A 21,482-nucleotide genomic window follows, 5' to 3' on the forward strand; every position below is an offset into this window, starting at 1 on the left:
AAATAGTCAAAAGAGGTTCATGACAGATTCAAACCACATTTTTAAAATAATATTTTATTTTTTAATTTAATGCCACATTATATAAAATCAGACTAAACAAAACATGAGAATTCACAGTACTTATGATTCCCAGTGACGTGTGTGTATAACCTAAAATACCTAGATTAACAGATGGATTTTGTTCGACATGAACGAGGAACTATGCCTAAATAAATTGGAGATGGAAGTTCTTATTCTTGAAGCTTGTAGATTCTGGTTGCTGAGACTTCACCATGGTTCATGGTCTGGAAATAAAAAGAAGCGTTAAAAAAATTCGTACAGTATCGAATAAATGCAAAACATTTTTTCGGTGTTTTAAAAGCACTCTGACAAGAAATATTTAATTATTTTGAAAAGTATCACTCATTTTCTTCAATTTGAAATTGAAATATTTTTCCTTAATATCACACGATAGTAATTATTGAAGTACATATTTTATCATTTGTACTTCGGTTAAAGCGAAGTAATCCTTTCCAGCTCAGCGTACACCAATCAGAAAAAAGTTCAATTTTATCAGTCACAGGACGTAACAAGTGAGAAAGAATATTTAGGAAATCACCCTGAGTTGACCTGGAAAATAATTTAAGGATGTATTCATGTTATTCACTATCCGTATTCGAAATATTCTCTTACTTATCACTGATAACTGGGAATAAATTTGAATAATCCATCTAATCTCAAATAAGTGATGTTCTTTTTTGAAATACCAAGTATAAGCATTAAATTTCTACTACACAACTGCAGAGTAATAAAAAATATAATGGAGTATCAGTGAACCAATAATCAGTGAATAATTAAGATGTATTAACTTCAAATTTTGAAAGAAATTCAAATATTTTTAATCCATCATTTCAATTTGTTTTTATTACTTACATTCCGATCAAAATGAAAAAATGCAATAATAAAAAATAATAAAAGTATTACATATTTAACCACCATCGACGCATGAAGTGTTCATAATCTATGCGTTTCCTTGAGCTAATTCATAAATCACTCATGATTAATGAATCAGTTTTCACTTGTAGTGTTCTTTCTTATCGAGCTATACCGAGCGAGTCTACGAATCGTACAAATATTTTGACAGTAGATTTTTGAGGCCCAAAGAAACACTTTTTTTCTATACCATTTTTTATACCAGAATTTTTGAATATAGTTTTTCATTTATTTGATAAATCTTTTTCGAACACAAGAAATCACCAACGTCTTCCAGTTTTCTCATTATTATGACCATTACGTACCATAAAAATACCAAAAATTCAAAGAACCCCACTCTTGCAACTAAGTTTTAAGCTATATCTAATGAATATTTGAACGATTTGTAAAATAAAAGTATTGTTTATATTTTCTCGTATAATGCGCCATTTTTGATGTTCAAAAATAAGAAATATCTGTGAAATTCGGAAAATTGATTACTTTGGCTGAATGCAACTATGTTCAAAAGATCCACAGAAATGTATTCACATGTCACAGATTTTGATTGTTATTCTGGAGGGAATTTTGTTCCTTTGGGGGTGGCATTATGAAAATTAAAAGTTGCCATATCTTTTTATCAGAGCCGAATCGGAAAAAATGGCAAAGGAAAAAAGTGTTTCTTTTGACCTCCAGAAACTAAAAGATTTGTACGAGTCAAAGACTCGTAACGTGATTGTAACTTATTATTCAAATCGTTAAAATTAGTAAAATAAACTCGAAACATGACAAAACGACATGTTATTATAAATAAGCTCAAGAAAACAACTTCTTCTCGTGGTGAAGATAAAATTGGAGTGCATGAATGTGAAATCGCTGAAATAACAAAAGTTGCGTTAGTTGAATCAGTACGAAAGAACACTAATAATGATTTTTTATCAAACATCCATTAATCACTGTCCTATATCAAAGTTTATAGTCAGAATCAGAGACATAATAGACTCTGAACCTAGATACATAGGTATTGCTATAGTAACGATTCATTGATTCAAAATAAAGATTTTCCTCACCATTTTGACTTCGGTATCGGTGAAGACCCTGTCGATGACGGTGTTTTTGCCGCCCTCGTCCTTCTGAACCTCGTGGAGCTTGTTGCCCTCGATGGTGATGACAGAGTTGACAGATCTACCGTCGGGCGTGTCTTGCACGAACTCCACTCCGGGTTTGAACCTGATGATCATGTTCTTGAAGGTGGATTTTTGGGTGATGATGTATTCGTCTCCCTCCTTCGAAAGGTCCAGAACTGGGGATACCGCATTTGCGATTTTCCTGGTTACCAAACCCACACCTGGAAGGAAATAAGGAAATTTAGTACGGAGCAATTTTCACTGTATAAATGTGATAGGTTTTTCGATAATTGGAAGTTTCTGAACAATAATAGTAACACTTTTGCAAGAGTTCAGGTTCCAGAAATGTGAAGAAGTCAAAGAAAAATTATATAAAATTATCACACCATAAATGACACACGAACTTTTAAAAGAAGGTAGGCAGCGTAAATCTGATGATTCTTAAAGTCCAAAATAATGAACAAATTCAACAGAATAAAATGAATATAATTCTAACTTAACCAACATAGTTTCTAACTACATTCTCCCAAGACGATTTATGGAAGTAAAGAACGAGAAAAAATGACATTTAATGAAAGAAAAGAACGTATATAAATGAATATTGTTTTAATTTTATCTGGTAAAAGATAGAACTGGGCCACCTGATACACTTGCCCAAAAATAGCTGTATGAAATATTCAAGATGGCGGAGCTATCCCCAAAAGTCTGATACGATTCTGTGCAAATTTGAAAAAGGATGAGACGAGATGGGTGGAACACAAACTTTGCTCCAATAAAATACAAAATGCAATCTCTTATCTAATGAAAATAAGAAAAAAAAATTCTAAATCATGACATTTGTAGAGAATAAATAATATAATGAATAGTCAGCAACTTCATGAAAACAACCTTTTAAGAAGGACACTGATAATATAATAAATGACATACTTGACAATTTGACGTCTTGCAAAGTTTAAAATAAAAACTGACAACTGACATTTAGCCGATAAGCAGTTCCATTTCGCTTACGAAAATTTTCGAACGCTTTTTTCTCCAGAACTCAGCAATTAATAGGATCGAAAAAAATATTTGAAAATATGTTTTGAAGCTACGAGTATTGTGAATACTCACCGCCAGATATTCGAAATGCCAATCGTATATTAAATTTCCAAAAAGTAGTAAAAAAAAAATAATTAAACTACAGATACCAAATTTATTATTATTTGTTTTTCAATTTCGTATTTCAATTGAAAGTAATTCATATACTTTACAACCTTGAGCTCAGTACACGAAATATAACCACAACTGCATATTTTTTTATTCCGCATTTTGACATTTTTCCATTGGTGGAATAATTTTTTTTTACTCACAAGTAAAATAAACTTTAAATGAATTTTGACCTAACCTAACCTAACCTCATCCGACCACAACTCTATATTTTTTTTATTCCGTATTTTGACGTTTATCCATTGGTAAAATAATTTTTTTTACTCACAAGTGGAATAAACTTGAATAAATTTTGACCTAACCTAACCTAACTACAACTTCATATTTTTTTTTCATTCCGTATTTTGACGTTTATGCATTGGTGGAAAAATTTTTTTTACTCACAAGTGAAATAAACTTCGAATAAATTTTGACATTAATGGACGACATTATTCAACCCTAACCACAAGGGTAAGTTGACGATTCCGTAAAATAAGTATTTTCAAGTCACAAGTGAAATAAAGAAACATGAATATGAGCGGATAAACGTCATCTTGGTATGGATTGAATTATTCTCTAGCAACAATCAATCGAAGCGAACCATTCATGTCATTTCATAAATTAGATAATTCTTTGGAAAGTGTTATCATGTGAATACGAATCAAAATGGAATAAAATTCTGTATACAACACGTGAGTTATAAATGTTTATTCATTCTCACTTGTTGTATGAATAACTTTTATATCGTGAATTTGTTGAATGATTTATTAATTCTGGCTAATATAGTCAGTGCAAGTAAAATACGGCAGTTCGTTTGAAAAAATTCCTATATTTTTACTGCTTTCAGGAATTGTTCAATACACGAATACTCTAAAGAAAAAAAAGAAATACGAAAAAGATTTGTAAGAAGGGATGACAGAAATTAATTTTATTGCTAACTGATGAGCAAGACCTTACACAATCTTCTGAAGGCGTTCAGACTGAGCAATCATTTTTCCTGCACGAAGTTATAAGTGAATCTTCCGTAGAAACAATGAATACAAAAAATTCAAAATTGGAAGTGGGCGATCATGGAAAACAGGAAATGATTAAATTGGTTGATCGCGGTAGTCTGATGAATGTAAAGTTGCGTTTGAATAAATACAACAAAACCATTGTTAGGTACTTGGAGATACAGGGGCAAAGTGCAAGCGCACTTAAGCCTGGTTGTTAAGTTAATAAAGGAGGATTAGTCACGCTAGAATGTCCATCATCTAAATGGATGAGACCAAAGGTTCTCAATTGAGGTCTGAACTAAGTCGTTCGCACGTTAATATACAACCGAAAATAAGAACTCGGTAAATTTAACAATACAAGGTTCAATATCTCCAATGATCAAGATATTAACAATACAAAAGGAAAAAAAAAAAGAAGTTCTCTTCTGCTAACTACCCCTAAATATTTCCAGCAAAATTTGTTTCGATTTATACGAAATAATACTTGTGCTAAATTCATAGCGTTCATTTTAGTGCAAAAACTTAGTTGGGAGTAAAGGATAGAGTATGTTCGAGTTTTTGAACGAAATTTTATCACTAAAAGATGTTAAAATTAAAGATTGGTTGTTATTGTTGATCTTTTATAGCACTTGAAGTGCTACAAAATGTTGATAAGAACAAAGAATTTAATTAGTTCCCATTAACGAATGATTCAACATCTCAACACTTGGGTTTCAGAAAGTAGATTATATATATATTTCAAATCTTAGAGGTCAGAATTGAAACACTTTACAAAATAAAAAAAATTTCAGTTTCGTTCCTCAATTAACACCAAGAATGAGCAGCTTGGATTGAAAAGATGGTCGGATCGTAAAGAATAAGTATATAAGCAGCATTTCATAGTTTTTTGAAAAATAACTAGATGTCCCAAAATGAATACTCCGGATATTTTAATGTTAAACAAGGAAAATAATGCACTACCGGTTTTCCATATTCAAATCTTGAAACTTTATCACGTACTCATACACATTTTACGAGCTTGATAGTGAATAAAGCACTCGAATAATAAAAGAAAATATTTCATTCCATTAAATTAGAATTTAAATTGGGAATACATAAAATCCAAAAACTATTTGTACTTCTTCAATGAATAAATTTGTGGACACGTATTTCAGCAATTTACGATCTGCAGCGAATAGATAAGATATTATAAGTGTACACGAATTTGATACAATATTTTTTATGTTTTCGATTAGTTCTATTTATTCACAATATGTGTAAGACAGATAATTAATTTCTGCTATAAACAACAAACAACCAAACAACTCTTGTTACAAAAATTAAAAACAGTTGGCGCAACATGATATGAACAAAAAAAATCTATCAAAATGAGCATTTTCTGAAGGTTTTGTTGAATAAAACTCCAAATTACCGATTTTATATAGCGTGTGGCTGCATCGCCATTTTTGAAATTGAATTTCTGAAGAGGGAACCGAAATTCCGGTAAATTCTATAAAACTCGAAAACGACTGGATTGATTCTCATTATGAATATTATTATGTTATTAAAAGTATTAAATACTTTTTCAATAAGTTCAGTAAATTCCTAACGAATAGCTGAGTTGCAATTCCAGGATCTAGGATATATTTAATTAGAAATGTCTGATCCTGGTAATGGTAAAAAAACTCGATAAGTTATGCTGAAATCTTCGTCAGTCTTCCTAATCAAAATGAGTAATAATGAAAGAAAGGAACGCATCTTTGAAACGATTTTTGAATGATTTTCATCACCTCTGATGAGGGAAAATTTTACCGAATATAATCTTAAATATTGATTAGAAACTCGTTTATGAATCACATAGATTTTTTCTATCGATTGAAGAATACTGGATATAAATTGAACCATTTTTACCGCGAAAAAAATACCGGATATTCCATGAAAAAAATTGTTAGGCGTTTCTGAACTCACCCAAACTCTTCATGTAATTATCAAAATTGACGCTTTCCTCCAGCTTGTAGGTTTTCTTCAGGAAATCGTCTATATTCGCCATGTTCCCGACAGTTATTGACACGATGACAGCTTAACGCCAAATATTGAAATTTCGGACTAGATCAGATTTTCTACAAGCCAAAGTCACGACTAGATCGTGCACTTTACTCTCTGGACGTCAATGGACCACTGACCGATATCGAAAATTTGATTTGTTGCTCTTCGAAAACAGATGCAACAGGGGGATCGATAATGCCGCGTGCGTTATACGTCGGGATGGAATTTTTTATAGAAGCACGGAATCATCTTCTGCCTTGGCTGTATTTAATTTCGTTGTCAAGGACGATGACGATTAGCGTTCTTTGAATGATGATCGTTTCACGCGATGTTGGGGGATTTGTTTTCTTATTATACGCACTGTATGTATCTATTATTCGTTCACGGGATGTGCCTTAAGACATGAGAAAAATTTCAACAGTATATAGGCTTTCACCAACAGATTAGATACATTTAACATTTCAAGTGAGTGAGGTACTATGAAATAACATGAAAAATTTCAGTTAATTGATCTGATAATTAAATTTTCAGTATTTTTGAATCGCTGCATACCGTTGGAAATGTAATTGTTCTTCAGTTTTTCAGTCAAAGCTACTGTTTTCGCGCTGCGTTTAGTTTTATCTATTGATAAACGTCGCTTATTTGATTCCCTTTGTCATTCTGAACAAATCGAATCACTGGCAATTTTTTCACAATGTCGAACATGCAAAACCAGTCTGTTGAACACTAAAAAATACTCTGCGCATGTACAAGTGCAAAAAATCAATGGGATACTACTTCTATCGTTATATTCGGCTTTTTAATCAAAAACAAAACCAATAGATCCGTCCTGGTCGTAATTATTCTGCTACATTTTTCTGATATAGGTATATACAAGGCGAGTCTTTGACTCGTACAAATATTTCAACAGTAGATTCCTGAAGTTAAAAGAGATACTTCTCTCCTTCACCATTTTTTCCGAATCGGCTCGGTTTGAAAGATACAGGCTGTTGAAAAACCATAAAAAAATATTATTTTTAGTTCCATCTCACAAACGGTTTTATCGAATGAAATTAATTTCGAAATATAGTTTATCATTTATTTGATGAATCTTTTTCGAATACAAGATATCACCCACGTTTTCCAGTTTACTCTTTATGACCATTACGTACCATAAAAATACCAAAAATTCAAAGAACCCAACTCTTGAAACTAAGTTCGACGCTATAATGATATTTCAACCTTTTGTAAAATTAATATTCTTTATATTTTCTAGTATAATACGCCGTTTTCTTGTAATTTGATGTTCAAAAAAAAGAAATATCTGATGTGGAATTCCGAAAATAGGTTACTTTGGCTGAATGCAACTATGTTAAAAAGATCCACAGAAATGTAGTGTCACAGATTTAGCTTGTTATTCTAGAGGGAATTCTCTTTCTTTAGGGGTGGGATAGCTCATTATGAAAACTTGAAGTTGCCATATCTTTTTGTTTTTATCAGGGCCTAATCGAAAAAAACGGTAGGTATGGGAAAGAAATGTTTCTTGTGACCTCAAAAATCTACTGTTAAAATATTTGTACGAGTCAAAGATTCACCCAGCACAGGGTGCAAATGAATAGTTGTGAAGAATTTGAGGTGAAATGGGAAAATCTCAACATGTGCCTGAAAATTACATCCTACACAAGGAGAAAAATATATCCTACAATACGTTCAGGAAATTAAGTTAGGTATCTGTAGGATAAAAACGAATATTTGCGAAAAAATTTTAAGGTTCAATCCTTGGTTCAATCTTTTGAAAAAAAAAACTGCGGGTGTTTCATGTGAATTTTTTGAGCAGCCCTCGCTCACAAAAAAAATATGAAGAGCCAACACTATTTTCTGAAAAAGATTGAACCCTTAAATTTTTTCGCAAATATTCTTTTTTATCCTACAGATACCTAACTTAATTTCCTAAACTTATACTAGGATATATTCTTCTCCTTGTGTAGGATGTAATTTTCTGGTACATGTAAAGATTTTCACATTTCATTTCTGAACTTGTCCTTTGAAACTCAATTTTGCTATTATATTCAGAATAGATCGAATTGTATATAAAGTTTTATGGTCAAGAAAAAAATGGATTTGCTTCTCACCCCAAATATTACCTGAGATATAATATTTTCGAAGATTTCTCAATGTTTTCTTACGTTTGTGTACACTATGACTATGACTAGAAAAAATGAAAACCATCGGATTATTGTAGCTTAATATTCCCTATTCTATTCAAAATATGTTTATCCTTACAATTTTTGGCGAAAATATCCATATATCAAAATCGATATAATAAAACGTCTTTGGTGTTTAATAATTCATGGAAATATAAATATTTCAAAATGGTTTACAAATAATTAATACTTCTTGTATCGAATATATTACAAGATTATTGCTTATGCGCTGAATTTCGATTGAAATACAAATTTTATGAAACAAGATGATTCCTTGTCTTCCAATAAATAAGAATTAAAAAAACTGTTGTCAATTGAAATTTAATTAATAATTTTCATTAAATATCATAACATTATTTACAAAAAAAAACTGATGTTATCTGGAGGTTCATTAAATTGGGATCGTTCAAGCTTCAAACATATGTCAAAAGATGTCCCCCAAACAGAATCATTCGACGTGTTTCGGGAAATTTTTCCAATCACTATGGAATGAGAAATGTACAGAGTGGCTCGTCTGAGATGACACACATGTCTGAGAATAACAATATTTGTGTAAAATCCACAACGTTCACAATTTTTTCGAATCTGAATATATGTGGTAAGCACTTTCTTCGTCATAATTCATTACCAATGAGGAAGCATTCTTGACCTCTGGGAAAAATGAAAGTAATATCCACCATTGTATCCCAGGAAATGAATCGCCCAGATTTTTTTCACAGGGGAAAGAGGGAGTGAAACAAACCAATTATTCTATTTAAAGCACGGAACCAACTGTTTAAACCGAGGTTTAAACTAATGTACGAGTCAATGACATATTCAAAGTTCTACTCTCTATCATCTCAGTGGGAACCGCAACAATAAACAACAACAAACAATAGTTTGAAATTTGAAAGGTTCCTCGCCCAGTCTATCTTTGTCATCGTAGTTTTTTCGGGTTCAACAAACTATAACTTCCTTCGCCAAATTTAGCGCCTTACCGAAATCCGCTTATAGAGGATACTGGCACAGAACAGACTTACTTTATGGATACTGGGTGGATTCTCCTCCGGTCGAAAACGATCGAGTTTCACTTGGAAAACTGGTTCTTCGAAATGCAATAATCGATTTCTCGTTCTACCAGATTCGCAATATGTATTTCGATGCAAATGCCAAATAGAAAGACTATGCTGTAATGCTTTCTCTCCTTGATTGTCCAATTTGATATAGAGGACTTCTCCAATTCTTTACGATAATTCGTCGCTTAAAATTAGAAAAGAAATACAGAGAATCATTCGATATGAAATGCTTAATCTTTTCAAACAGAATATACTTCCAATCTCCTTCAATCCTGCTCCAATGAAATGTTGTTATTACTATTAGTATGGGTCACACTTGTAAGTAAAATATCATTCGGGACTTTTCTGTAGATCTTTTCGACATCTGAAAAATTACACAGGCCAACAAAATGAAAAAAAAATTTGGTGCCGGAAATCTAACATCTGATTTCAGATGTTTATAATGTGCTGATTCCAAAAATGCCACCAGATTTTTTCTATCAGCTCTAGTTTCTGAGATACACGTTACAGGTTAAATGGTATATTTTTTTCTGATAAAGGACAAAACGTAGTTTAAAATGTGTTCCTTTAAATAACGGTAACAAATATGGCTCAATTCCTATTGGTCATTCTACTACCATGATGGAAGAATATGAAACAATAGCATTAGTTTTGAGAAAAATTAAATACGAAGAACATCAGTGGTCAATTTGTGTTTATTTAAAAATGATTAACTTCCTCCTTGGACAGCAGAGTGGTTATACAAAATATCCTTGTTTTTTGTGCCTTTGGGACAGCAGAGCTAAAAATGAGCACTGGGTTAACAAAAATTGGCCTTCAAAAGATGTCATGATTCAAGGAATACAAAACGTGATCAACGAACCTTTGGTTTCAAAAGGAAAAATCTTACTTCCGCCCTTGCATATCAAGCTAGGCCTAATGAAGCAATTTGTGAAGGCTTTAAATCGAGATGGAAATTGTTTTGGGTATTTGTCACGTAAATTTCCTGGCATTAGCACGGAAAAACTAAAAGCTGGTATATATGATGGTCCTCAAATAAGGCAACTTGTTAAAGATCCACAATTCACCACATCAATGAACGAGACTGAATCTAACGCTTGGAGTTCATTTGTTCAAGTAGTACAAAATTTTCTTGGCAATAATAAAGCAGAGAATTACGTAGAATAAGTGGAAACTATGCTTTCAAATTTCAATATTCTCGGCTGTAACATGAGTATAAAAGTCCAAGTAGTGGACTTTTATACTCTACCATCTACCATACCATCTAGTGGCCATCTACTCATACCATCTAGGCCACCACAGCCACCTAGATCGTTTTCCAGAAAACTTAGGTGATTGTAGTGAAGAACAGGGGGAAAGATTCCATCAGGATATTAAAACTATGGAAGATCGTTATCAAGGACGATGGGATAGCCACATGATGGCGGACTACTGCTGGAGCCTTCAGCGAGACTGCCCTAGTAAACTCCATTCTAGAAAATCGTATAAAAGAAAATTTTTATGTGATTAGTGACTAACGTAACGTAATTATGTAAATTAAGTTTTTGCAATAAATACTTAAATCCATGTGTCTTTGTTTTTCTTACTGTCAATAGTAATATTATATATTATAACAGTTATAACGTGAATTATATACACAATTTTTTTAAAAAAATCTCAAAAACTAGATCTGATAGACAAAATCTGAGAACTTTTTCACATTCTGCATCCAAAAATTACTCAGGAACAGTTAAAAAATCGCAGGCACCAAAATGTGTGTTGGCCTGTGTTATCTTCCAACAACGTGTAACGCATAGTTCTGTCAGCATTAAGCTTGAAAGTCATAGTCATTTTTTTGATTTGCTCATTGGATTATCATGAGTACGGGTTGAAATCATTGACAGTGTGTCCAGAAATTAATACAACAAAATTTAGCAAAGATTTTCGAGACAAAATTAGGAGAACCCTATTTTGATGTTTGTCAGGAGGCCCTCTTTTTCAGAATAACACGTATGGTGTCTAAGCTACAGCCTCATGAATTTCACCCCTAAAAAAAGTCTTAATCTTTTTTCTTAGAATCCGGTCATACAAAAATCACTGAATTTCGTATATAGAAGGTTTATGGTATGCGAAATCATATACAGGGTGAGTCTTTGACTCGTACAAATATTTTAACAGTAGATTCTTGGGGTCAAAAGAAACACTTGTATCCTCTACCATTTTTTCCAATTCTGCCACGATAAAAAGTCCTTTTAAGTTTTCATAAGGAGCTGTGCCACAGCTGGAAAAACAAAATTCCTTCAGAATAACTAGCTAAATCTGCGACACTACATTTCTGTGGATCTTTTAAACAGAGTTGTATTCAGCCGAAGTATATACCAAATTTTTCAAATTTTAGAGATAATTTTTATTTTTGAAGATCAAACTACTCGAAAACGGTGCATTATACGAAAAAATATGAGGAATACTTTTATTTTACAAAACTTTCAAATATTCATCAGATAGCGTCCAACTTAGTTTCAAAAGTTCGGTTCTTTGGATTTTTGGTATTTTTATGGTACTGAATGGTCATAATGATGAAACTGGAAGACATCTGTGATATCTTGTGTTCGAAGAAGATTCAGGAAATAAATGAAAAACTATATTCCGAAATTCATTGCATTCGATAAAACCGTTTTTTATGGTTTTTCAACAACCTGTATAGTTTAAACCGAGTCAATTCGGAAAAAATGGGAAAGGAATCTAGCGATGAAATTTTAGTACGAGTCAAAGACTTACCCTGTACAGTGCTATATATTTTGGCGATGGCCCCCTTTAAGACACTTTTTACAGGACCACAATGTACAAGACACTAAACATTAACCTAGTATTTGAATTGTTTGAAAATTGTAAGAACTTTAAGAACACTTCTGAAAAATATGTTGTGCCTACATATAAGAATATGGTTAATTTTTAGATCCTCCTCAAAAATCTGGCGTTTCATGGATAAATCGCAAGAAAGTTTTTCAGGTGAATGCGTTAATAGGCGGTTAATGTTTAGTGGTTCCAAAGATATTGTAGCCCAGTAAAAAATGACTAAGGGCGCCAAAATAAAACATATGATATTTTACATATAAAAAAAAGCTCCTGTGTACCAAATTCAGCAATTTTCATATGACAGGATTCTTAGATAAAAAAAGACTATTTTCAGGGTTGGTATTCAGGGGCTCTAACTACGATAGAGGGGGCGTCCTGACAAAAATCAAACTACTACTACTAATTTTGTCTCGTGAATTTTGTTACCTACCAAATTTTGTATATATTTATATATATATTTCGAGGTCAATGATATTTTACACATTAAGAGCAATTGATATTTTTGAATTACTATAATTTTTCGATTAAAGATGAAAAACGTATCGAGTATATCTTCATATATTTGTGTGAGTAATTGTGAACTTTGTTTCAGACAATTCATCAATTAGTGCCCAACCAAAAAGTATCAATCACTCAGTGTATGTTTTAGTCCTGATAATGTATGATACTAGAATTTGTTCTTGACTGATAGTGCAATGATTTGATTATCCGTAAGCATGTATTATTTTGGGAAGGACCAACGATGGAAGCCATACAATAAATTTGGGTGACTAATACATAATAGTATTCTTGGAATAACAGTTCCCCTTGTAAATGGAGTAGATGTAACACTCTGTGAGGTACTTGTTGGGTATTATTAGTAATGAATGAACTTATAGGTCCATAAATATTAAGTAGAAACCACCAGAAGTTGTTCCTCTATACTTTGAATGAAAAATAAATATGAATATTTATAAAAAAAAGAACAATGCTTTGTATCAAATTTGACTACCAATAGAAAAATATTCGAAATTGAATTCCCTTTCACTAGTGACTCCGCATGCTTAAAATTCACTCTCTTTACTTTTCTTTCAATGAATCCAACACGAAAAAATATTCCCTCTGAAAGACATGGTGAAATTTTCACTTCAAAAATGTAACAATTCCGAATAAGGCGATCATTAAGTACCACCAAAGTCATAAATTCCCCATCATGATTGAATTATCAAGTTCATCACTAATCATTTGAATAGCAGTCAAGGACTTCAAGTTCAACTTATATTGCCCATTGTTTTCAAATGCAATATCGGTCATTATACTGATGGAACGATCATTTAAATCTTTTCCCTATAGGTACCTAAATAAATATACGTCCTTATCAATAAATGTTTCCCGTTGATTTCTTCCACATAATCACTTCTACCAATTCCGCTGTTACAGAATTTAAAATGCATCGAAAAAATTGTAGTAACACTTAGGGGAATGTTCTAAACTAATTATTTCCATTAGAGGCAGTCATGTACCCATGTCGCATTTCCTTTGTGAGGTTAATTAACGAAATTTAATTGTATCTCCACAATAACTCAGTGTTAACACTAATGCCTTTTATCATAGACAGCAATATCTATCCCACAGTTGTTTTTTGCATGGAAAACCTTTGGAATTGAGCATGAGAAAGGAAATTTGCTGTTGCACGAAAATAAAATTTTAAATTCCCATGAAATTTTCAATCGTAGATTCCAAAACAAGAATAAAAAATTCAAAGATATCATTTGAATATGTACATTAACAGTAGGTATCTAGACAGAAAACCGACAAAGAACTTAAAAAATTCGACAGATTACATTAAATTGAATCACGTTCGCAGTCAGCTTTTACGACAGATTCCACTGATATATTTATATGTCATTGAAAACCACTCTATCAGATAATTTGGGTCAACAAACTAGAGAACGATCATTCACCGAAAAATCCATCCATATAGGGGAACAGAGATAATTTGTTTGATGTGAAATACTCGTCACTGAATCGTTTAATTGCAATTCCATGTAGATGTGAATCTACAACTGGAATAGCTCAAAACCAATCTATTTCAATTAGACAGCTCGGGAAGGTCAGTTTTGTTATACCTTCTCGAAGACACTATAATTATTATTGCGAATGGCTGAAAAGACAATATATGACTCATTCTGAATTTGTGATATAGATAACAGAAAGTAAATTCAGTTGCCAAGTAGCAACAGGAGATTTTCGGAACATTTTTATCAGTGTGTAGTTGTTTATTGGGGAGAAAAACCCAATCAAAATAATAATTCTCCTTAATAATGAAAATTTCATATTAATTATTAATATTTTTTTATCTATCGAATTATTTCGAGTAACTGTAAGAACTATTCTAGGAAAAGTTTAGGAGATTTCACCAATAATGTTTCAGCAATAATATGAAAAGTACATACACAAAATATGTTGCTTTTCCCTTTCAAATATAAACGATAACCTGAACTCCTACCATGCCTGCATTCAACATCGGATTATTACGAATTTAAAGAATGGGAAAAAATTCCAGTTTTCATACAATAAGAGGAAGTTGGAACCGAATTATGAATAAAGGGTACTGAATTTCCTGGTTTCGTTAATTTCAAGTTTGACAATGACGAAAGTTAACTGATCAATACTGACACTAAAGCAGAAAAAGAAAGATCAACAAATTTTAATTACCTTAAGTGGAGACAATAAGAAAAATAAATACCCTGATAATGCAGACATTGCTTATGGCTCAATCAAGGACGTTATATAAGTTGATCAATTTAATGGAAGAAAATTCAGAAAATCGAGATTGAATAGAAAATAATTCGTCTGAAAATTTGAATATCAAAGTCACCAATTAAGACTAAATTTATTTTGTATTATTGTATTCCTGTTTTTTTTTCATTTTAATACTCTGGCCTTGAAATAAACAAAAAACCGAAAATCGTGTAAGTACCTACTTTAAGTGAAAGATTTTCACTAAAGATGTTCCAATACTCGAAGAGAAAGTAAAAAAGTGAAATTATAAATGCACAACTTTGTATTACCAATAAACTCGTACAGAGAACAGAAAAATCAATACCGTGAACATTGGAATGTTGCTACTGTTTGTACAAAAAAGTTTTAATTAAATATCCATCCGAAATTTTAATTTTAATTCCATGTTGATAATGAAGTAAAATACTCATGTATTGTTTTTATAATTTCTAAGATAGATTTCAAATATGAAAAACTCACCCATGAAGACCTTATAATTAATTAAATTTATTTTAATCTGTGATTTCTTTTCATTACATTGAAATTTACGGAAAAAATATTCTTTTGAACGATCTCCACTGAAAATGTTCCATTCGAGTTTCAATACTCGATGGGAGAGTAGAAAAAAATATTTAAAATCCATAAGTTTCAATTACAATGAACTTCTGTAAGTAACAGAAAAATCAATAGCATGAAAAATTGCGTACGTTTTTCGTTAATCATAAGCAAACGCAATTAATTGAAAGAGATTGAAACTGACATCTGTTAAATTCATCTGAAATTCTTTAAATTTAGATTTTATTTCTAATTATTACGAAACTTTTTGAATTTGTTGGTTTTTATTGTTATGTATTAACTCAGTTTATGGTTATTTGTTGTTTATCAGATTGGACAATTGGATTTTGCGTTTTTTCGAAGTAATTACGAATATTCGTAATGATTTCGATATATTTCAGAATTAAATTTTTTTCCTCGAGTTGTAGGAAAAATAAAGAGGTAAAAATAAGTTGAACAAACGCAATTCTTGTTATAAAATTGGGCGAAAAGAAGAAATAGGTGTGGTTATGTGAATATAAAAAATCTGTTAAAAAAATTTATTCAAATGAAACTCTATGGAATGAATCAAACTGAACCTTGCAAAGCTCCGAGGAAATTGCGTTGGGATTGAATCAAATGAATATTCAAATTTAAACTGTCGGGAGAAAATCAATACTTGTAGAATTGCAATGTTTTAGCACGCGAAATTTAACGAATTCACTCCCAACGAGCTGTCAGATCTTGAACGATCGCCACTGCAATCTGTCACGAAACGCAAAGGGGGTCGAAATAATTCGGGCGGGGAAATCGTGAATGAAAAATATCTCGAAATTTACTCACCAATCGCCTTCATGAACTCGTCGAAGTTGTCGCTCTCGGCGAGCTTGTATTTTTTGCCCAGAATCGCGTCCAAACTCATGTTTCCGTCTGCTGCTTCGCTCCTACCCGCTAGGAAAACCACCACTGACAACAATGGTACCGCCTGATAGAACAGCATTAAAATACGGATATCGGACCGGCGTATTCGAAAATCTGCGAAACGGCTTCCCTGTTACGAAAACGCAGCTACAAGCTGGCCCGAGCCCCTCGAATATAGGCTACCGGTCTTACACGAAAGCCAATCTGGACAGAATACGAGCTTTCAATCCGTTCTGATGATGTGACAGCTGGCGCGAGCTTTTGAAATCTATGGTCCATCGACAGGGATTGCCGGTTTTAAAATCTGACCACGTACACCCCCGTCTTTAAGTTGGAGGGGACAACCGGTAACATGGGATCCTGGGAGGAGGGGGATGCGGCAAAGTTGAAAGCAGGTCCTGAACTAGGTCTGGTTCAAGTTTCCTTTGTGTTGGATTGATTGGTGGCAGGAAATTTGAATTAACGAAAATTGTGTTTGTTGTCCAATTCTCATCAGAGAGAACTCACACTCTGGCTGGTTTGAGATTTATAGAATAGAATTCTGCTTTGTAACGAAGAACAAAATGAAAAATTATAGTGGACAAAACATCACCCTGATATTCTACAATCCATGAGGAGTCTTGCTTTTTTTCAATTGTCGAAAATATTGAAAATTTTGAGCCCAAAGCTTCACTTTTCATTATTGACACCCTGTACCTCCAAAACTAGTCGAAGGATTTTCTTGTGCCAAGGACTATTTTTGCGTGGTTGATAATCAATGACATTTTGATTATCGTTAATGCAGGGTGCAAACTCGGGTGATTCCTTGTCAAACTTTATGAAATATCATGAAGTTGTGTTGAACAGTTGAACTGCCCCTGCTTTGTACAGCCCTGTATAAAGATGGCACCTGAAAATCATTTTTCATTTTTTTTTATACCAACCAGAAAACTGACAGAATTTGAATTCAGCTAACATTCTGTGGATGTCAATAAATGATACTCGCTCACTAGGTATAAAGTTAAGTTCCGGCCTTCACGACGTACCTGCTGAACAATAATTTTTTTTCTCAGGAACCGAAACTTATCGTTAATCTAGGTTGAAAATTGATTTCGTTCTTCGACTTGCCATATTATAAATGAAAATTGAAAAACTATCGTCTTGATAGAGAAATAGTAATATATCTATGAAAGAAAATTTTTGTGTTGATTTAAAATATTGATTCGAAGAAAAAAGTCCCCAAAAGAACAGGGAATTATGCAAATTTTCAATTGCAATAACCTAGAATGAAATGAGGTGAAACTATAGAACCTATAAACTGTTAATCGTTCTTATTACTTTCATCACTTCGTAGAATTCCATGCCGAAGAATGATCAAATAAAGGAAAACAATGTTTAAAAACTCTACCAATATGTGGAACCCTTATTTTATTTATCTAGGTTTGACATGTTTCGGCATTCGCCATTCTCAAAAACCATGAAGATCTAAAATATAAAACAACAATAAAAACAAAAATAAAAACAAGCAAGTTGCCTGGATAAACTGTTCTACTAAACCAGTACAGTCATCGTAACAAACCAAGACCGCAACAAGAAACTTAATGAAAATCTAACAAAAATTTTGGTTAAATTTTCAGAACATTTCAGACTTAGATGAATAAAATAATAGTTCCACATATTAGGAGAGTTTTTAGACGTCGTTCTCCTTTAGTGCCTATTACTGTTTTGAGAAAAAATACTAGTTTCGTAAGAGAGTCTTCAAAATCATCAAATTATTTCAACTCCACCATTAAGGAATACTGTATCTAGCCAACACATTTCTCAAAATCGCATTACCTACTTGAAAACAAGTGTTATGTAAAATAATTAATTCAATATTATCGTGTAATTAAATGAGACCACTACTCACTGAAAGTCTAACTTTGTTCATAAATATATACCATCTGAATTGATGTACCTATACAGAAATAGAATATGGATGATGCTTTGAAACGAAACATTTAGAGAATATTCGCTATTTAGAGAAGAAATAATCTGACGTCTACCACACGAAAGTGCAGTAAATAGAAAATTAAATTTCCATACTTTCAGTTTTCACACCTGTGGCCATTTGGCAACTGTTCAGTGAAGTAAATAACACTGTCAACAAGTTTTCGAGAATCTGGATATATTTTCGATCTAGAATATATCAATCTTCTGGCATTATATAAAGACTAAATGATTCTGGGATATTACAAACGGCATTGCATGGCAGAAAATGAGAAAAATGAATTGAAATGTTCTTTGTATCAACGACATTCAAAATTAGTTCAAAAAATAACGCCTTGGAAAATTTTGGTCAATTCATTCTAGCTCTTCTAGTTCTGTTTTACCGACACACATTGTTTGTCAATAATTCAACATCCAACATCGGTCATTTTACTTTCACCTCCTCAGACGATTTCCTGACACTTCCCATAACCAGCAATCAATCAATAATAATTCAAGAAATTTCTGTTCCTCGAACCAACATTATAAGCACGAGAACAATTTCAGAAAATTCTTGTAATATTCTTTCTTGAATACACAATTTTTAGAATTCAGTAATTGTCTGCTTGTCGTTAGAAAAATATTTAGTATTTTATAATTTTTTATAGTCGTAAATCATCGAAAAAAGAATAAACTGAAAGCAGAAGGAAATCATTAAAAGCCTTTAATTCGAAAACATTCCATATTTCCCTACTAAACCTTTTTGATCGCCACTTCAGCCACGATAAAACGAATTATAACATGAACTGAGAGTTTGGGAAGGTCAGTTCCAAAAGTATCTTGAAGGTTTTAGAAGTGGATCTTAAATTAATTAATTAATTAGGGAAACAGCAAGCATTCATTATCTTGTAATTGAATTGGCCTTCTTCCACTTAAAGTTCCTCATTATTCGGCTTAAAAACAATTATTCCTAATGCTTATATTAACTCCAGTCCAGACAAACAATTTCACAGGATCAACAGTTAAAAGCAACTCCAGTTCCTTCATGTTCCATCAATCGATAGCATCCGCAGTGCAGAGCTCTGAACACAACACCGAACGACTAGAAAGTTATCTTCGTTATAGTTATGTAACTCAAGAGTCAAGAATTTCTTAGTTTTCCATATGAATAGTATAGGACCAGTGCCTCGCATCCAAGAGCTGTCTGAAAGGTTTCCGGTTTCGGGAGATAAAAAAATCAATAATCTGTTTTGTTAAGGTATTGCGGTGTCTGATGGGAAGAGAGCTTTGGGTTCGGATAAGGATGGAGTAGTTGAGGTTGGTCCTAGGACCTAGATTGACATTCTTCGAATTTTCAACTGGCCTGATCCTGATATCTAGAGAATAAAGAGGCTGAAATCAAACGGGTTTCTTAGGTTATTTTACTCTGTCTGCCATAAATACAGAGTGTATTTGAAGATGAGGCTTTTCTTCAACAGGAGGTGGAACTGGTCAAAATGAAGTCTTTCACCAAAAATCACCTATCTATACAAAACTTTCAAAATGACAAAGTTGAAAAAAAATAATTGAAAATGATCAGTGAAATAGATCCTAATACGACCCTAGAACGTTTGTTAGCTGAATTATCGCAAAGCAATGGGAAAAAACTTATCTCCTGATTCGACCATGTGGTTTCGTTAAAGATCTTCGATATTTACGTGGTAACGAAAATGGAAACTTTGTATTTCCTAATTGTTCACATTATTTTTTAGTTACTTACACGATTTTATGAAATGGCTCATTTCGATACCAACTGACAGAAGAGACATAGAATACAAGTGTTAAAATAGAAAAATACTTCAAAATCTCACCAATTAAATTCGTCTAAATTTTTCACGAATTTTTTCACCATGGTCACCACAATCTTCTTGTTCGAACTTTGCAACGATCGTCCGTAAAAATGGGATGAAATGGGGAAAGATCATAGCACTTTTTCAACATAACTAACATGTGCACTTTGAAGAAAATGCCTCGATTTTCTACATTTTTTTTTCACCCTAAGTAGCACGATACAACAATTATGATTATCTCAAAAGTGACCTGATGCATCTAATCTAATGAACTTGGTACTGAACCATTCATTGTCCAGCCATATGTTTATGTTTTGTTTCGTTTTTGCGATGCCGGAGTTACCTTCCACAGTCCCGTACTTGAAATTCAATGAAATTTTGTCGAACTTCTGGGGGTTGTATCTCAGCCATCTTGAATATTTTATATAGACAATTTTTGGTTAAACTACTTATTTCGATGTGTTCTACCTTTTGTCAAGAAAAAGCCGAACCTTTGAAAACACCCTGTATATTATGTGATTAAAGTTTCAGTTTATCTGAGAACAGAAACACGGGGTCGAGGAGATCCATCTCTGTCTGATCCGAATCACCTTTGAATTGGTTTTGTACAATTTGTGATGTATGAATGAGATAGTCCAAAATTGCATTGGCTGCGAGCCAAAAGATTGACATCTTTTCCTACGAAAAATATTATCTACAGGTTACAACTTTGTCGTTTTTTAGTGTTAGTTCGTTCTTTGAAAAGGATACATTTTTTCTAAAATGAAATACAGTATGTTCAAGTCCAAGACTTTCTTGGTGGACGTGATTCATTGGGAAATGTGCATATAGTAGAGGTAGATAGAGGACATCAAGGTGCCTCTAAATAACCTATATTTTATTGGTTTATTTGTCTTTATTATTAGGATACAGGGTGCTTTAGCGATTTCCCCCATGTTTTCGATTGATCGTAATTTATGGACCACTCTACATATTATTATAATATTTCGCTTATGAAGTCTTTGGCCTCAGTTGAGTCGACAGATATAATTAAAAAGTCTTTTTTCTGGTCCGGCCTCAAAAAAATTAATTAGTACGTCTTGGATCGAAAGAACACCCTGTATATGCATATTTTAAAATTTTATTAAAAAATTTG

General features: G+C 32.5%; 1 protein-coding gene across 2 annotated transcripts; it reads right to left on the minus strand.

Annotated features, from left to right (window-relative positions):
* Positions 1–38: 38 nt before the first annotated feature.
* Positions 39–16,850, minus strand: LOC123320317 (fatty acid-binding protein, heart). Of its 2 annotated transcripts, none has more exons than XM_044907618.1 (3): positions 16,494–16,850; positions 2,019–2,296; positions 39–284 (listed from the first exon to the last, which is right to left on the minus strand). In XM_044907618.1, the coding sequence occupies exons 1-3, from the start codon at positions 16,648–16,650 to the stop codon at positions 231–233; spliced, it is 489 nt and encodes a 162-aa protein (XP_044763553.1). In that variant the 5' UTR covers positions 16,651–16,850; the 3' UTR covers positions 39–230. The 2 variants fall into 2 exon arrangements, with proteins under 2 accessions (XP_044763553.1, XP_044763554.1); XM_044907619.1 differs by lacking the exon at positions 16,494–16,850 and adding an exon at positions 6,203–6,432.
* Between the last annotated feature and the right edge of the window lie 4,632 nt (positions 16,851–21,482).

This window comes from Coccinella septempunctata, chromosome 9 (genome assembly GCF_907165205.1).
Source record: "Coccinella septempunctata chromosome 9, icCocSept1.1, whole genome shotgun sequence".
Taxonomy (NCBI): domain Eukaryota; kingdom Metazoa; phylum Arthropoda; class Insecta; order Coleoptera; family Coccinellidae; genus Coccinella; species Coccinella septempunctata.

Bases quoted from the DNA above. Each gene is read 5' to 3' on its own strand.
- LOC123320317 (XM_044907618.1), bottom strand. From the start codon at position 16,650: ATGCTGTTCTATCAGGCGGTACCATTGTTGTCAGTGGTGGTTTTCCTA. The intron at 2,297-16,493 runs GTGAGTAAATTT...ATTTCCTTCCAG, and splicing joins CGAGTTCATGAAGGCGATTG to GTGTGGGTTTGGTAACCAGG. The intron at 285-2,018 runs GTGAGGAAAATC...TTTTATTTCCAG, and splicing joins CCGATACCGAAGTCAAAATG to ACCATGAACCATGGTGAAGT.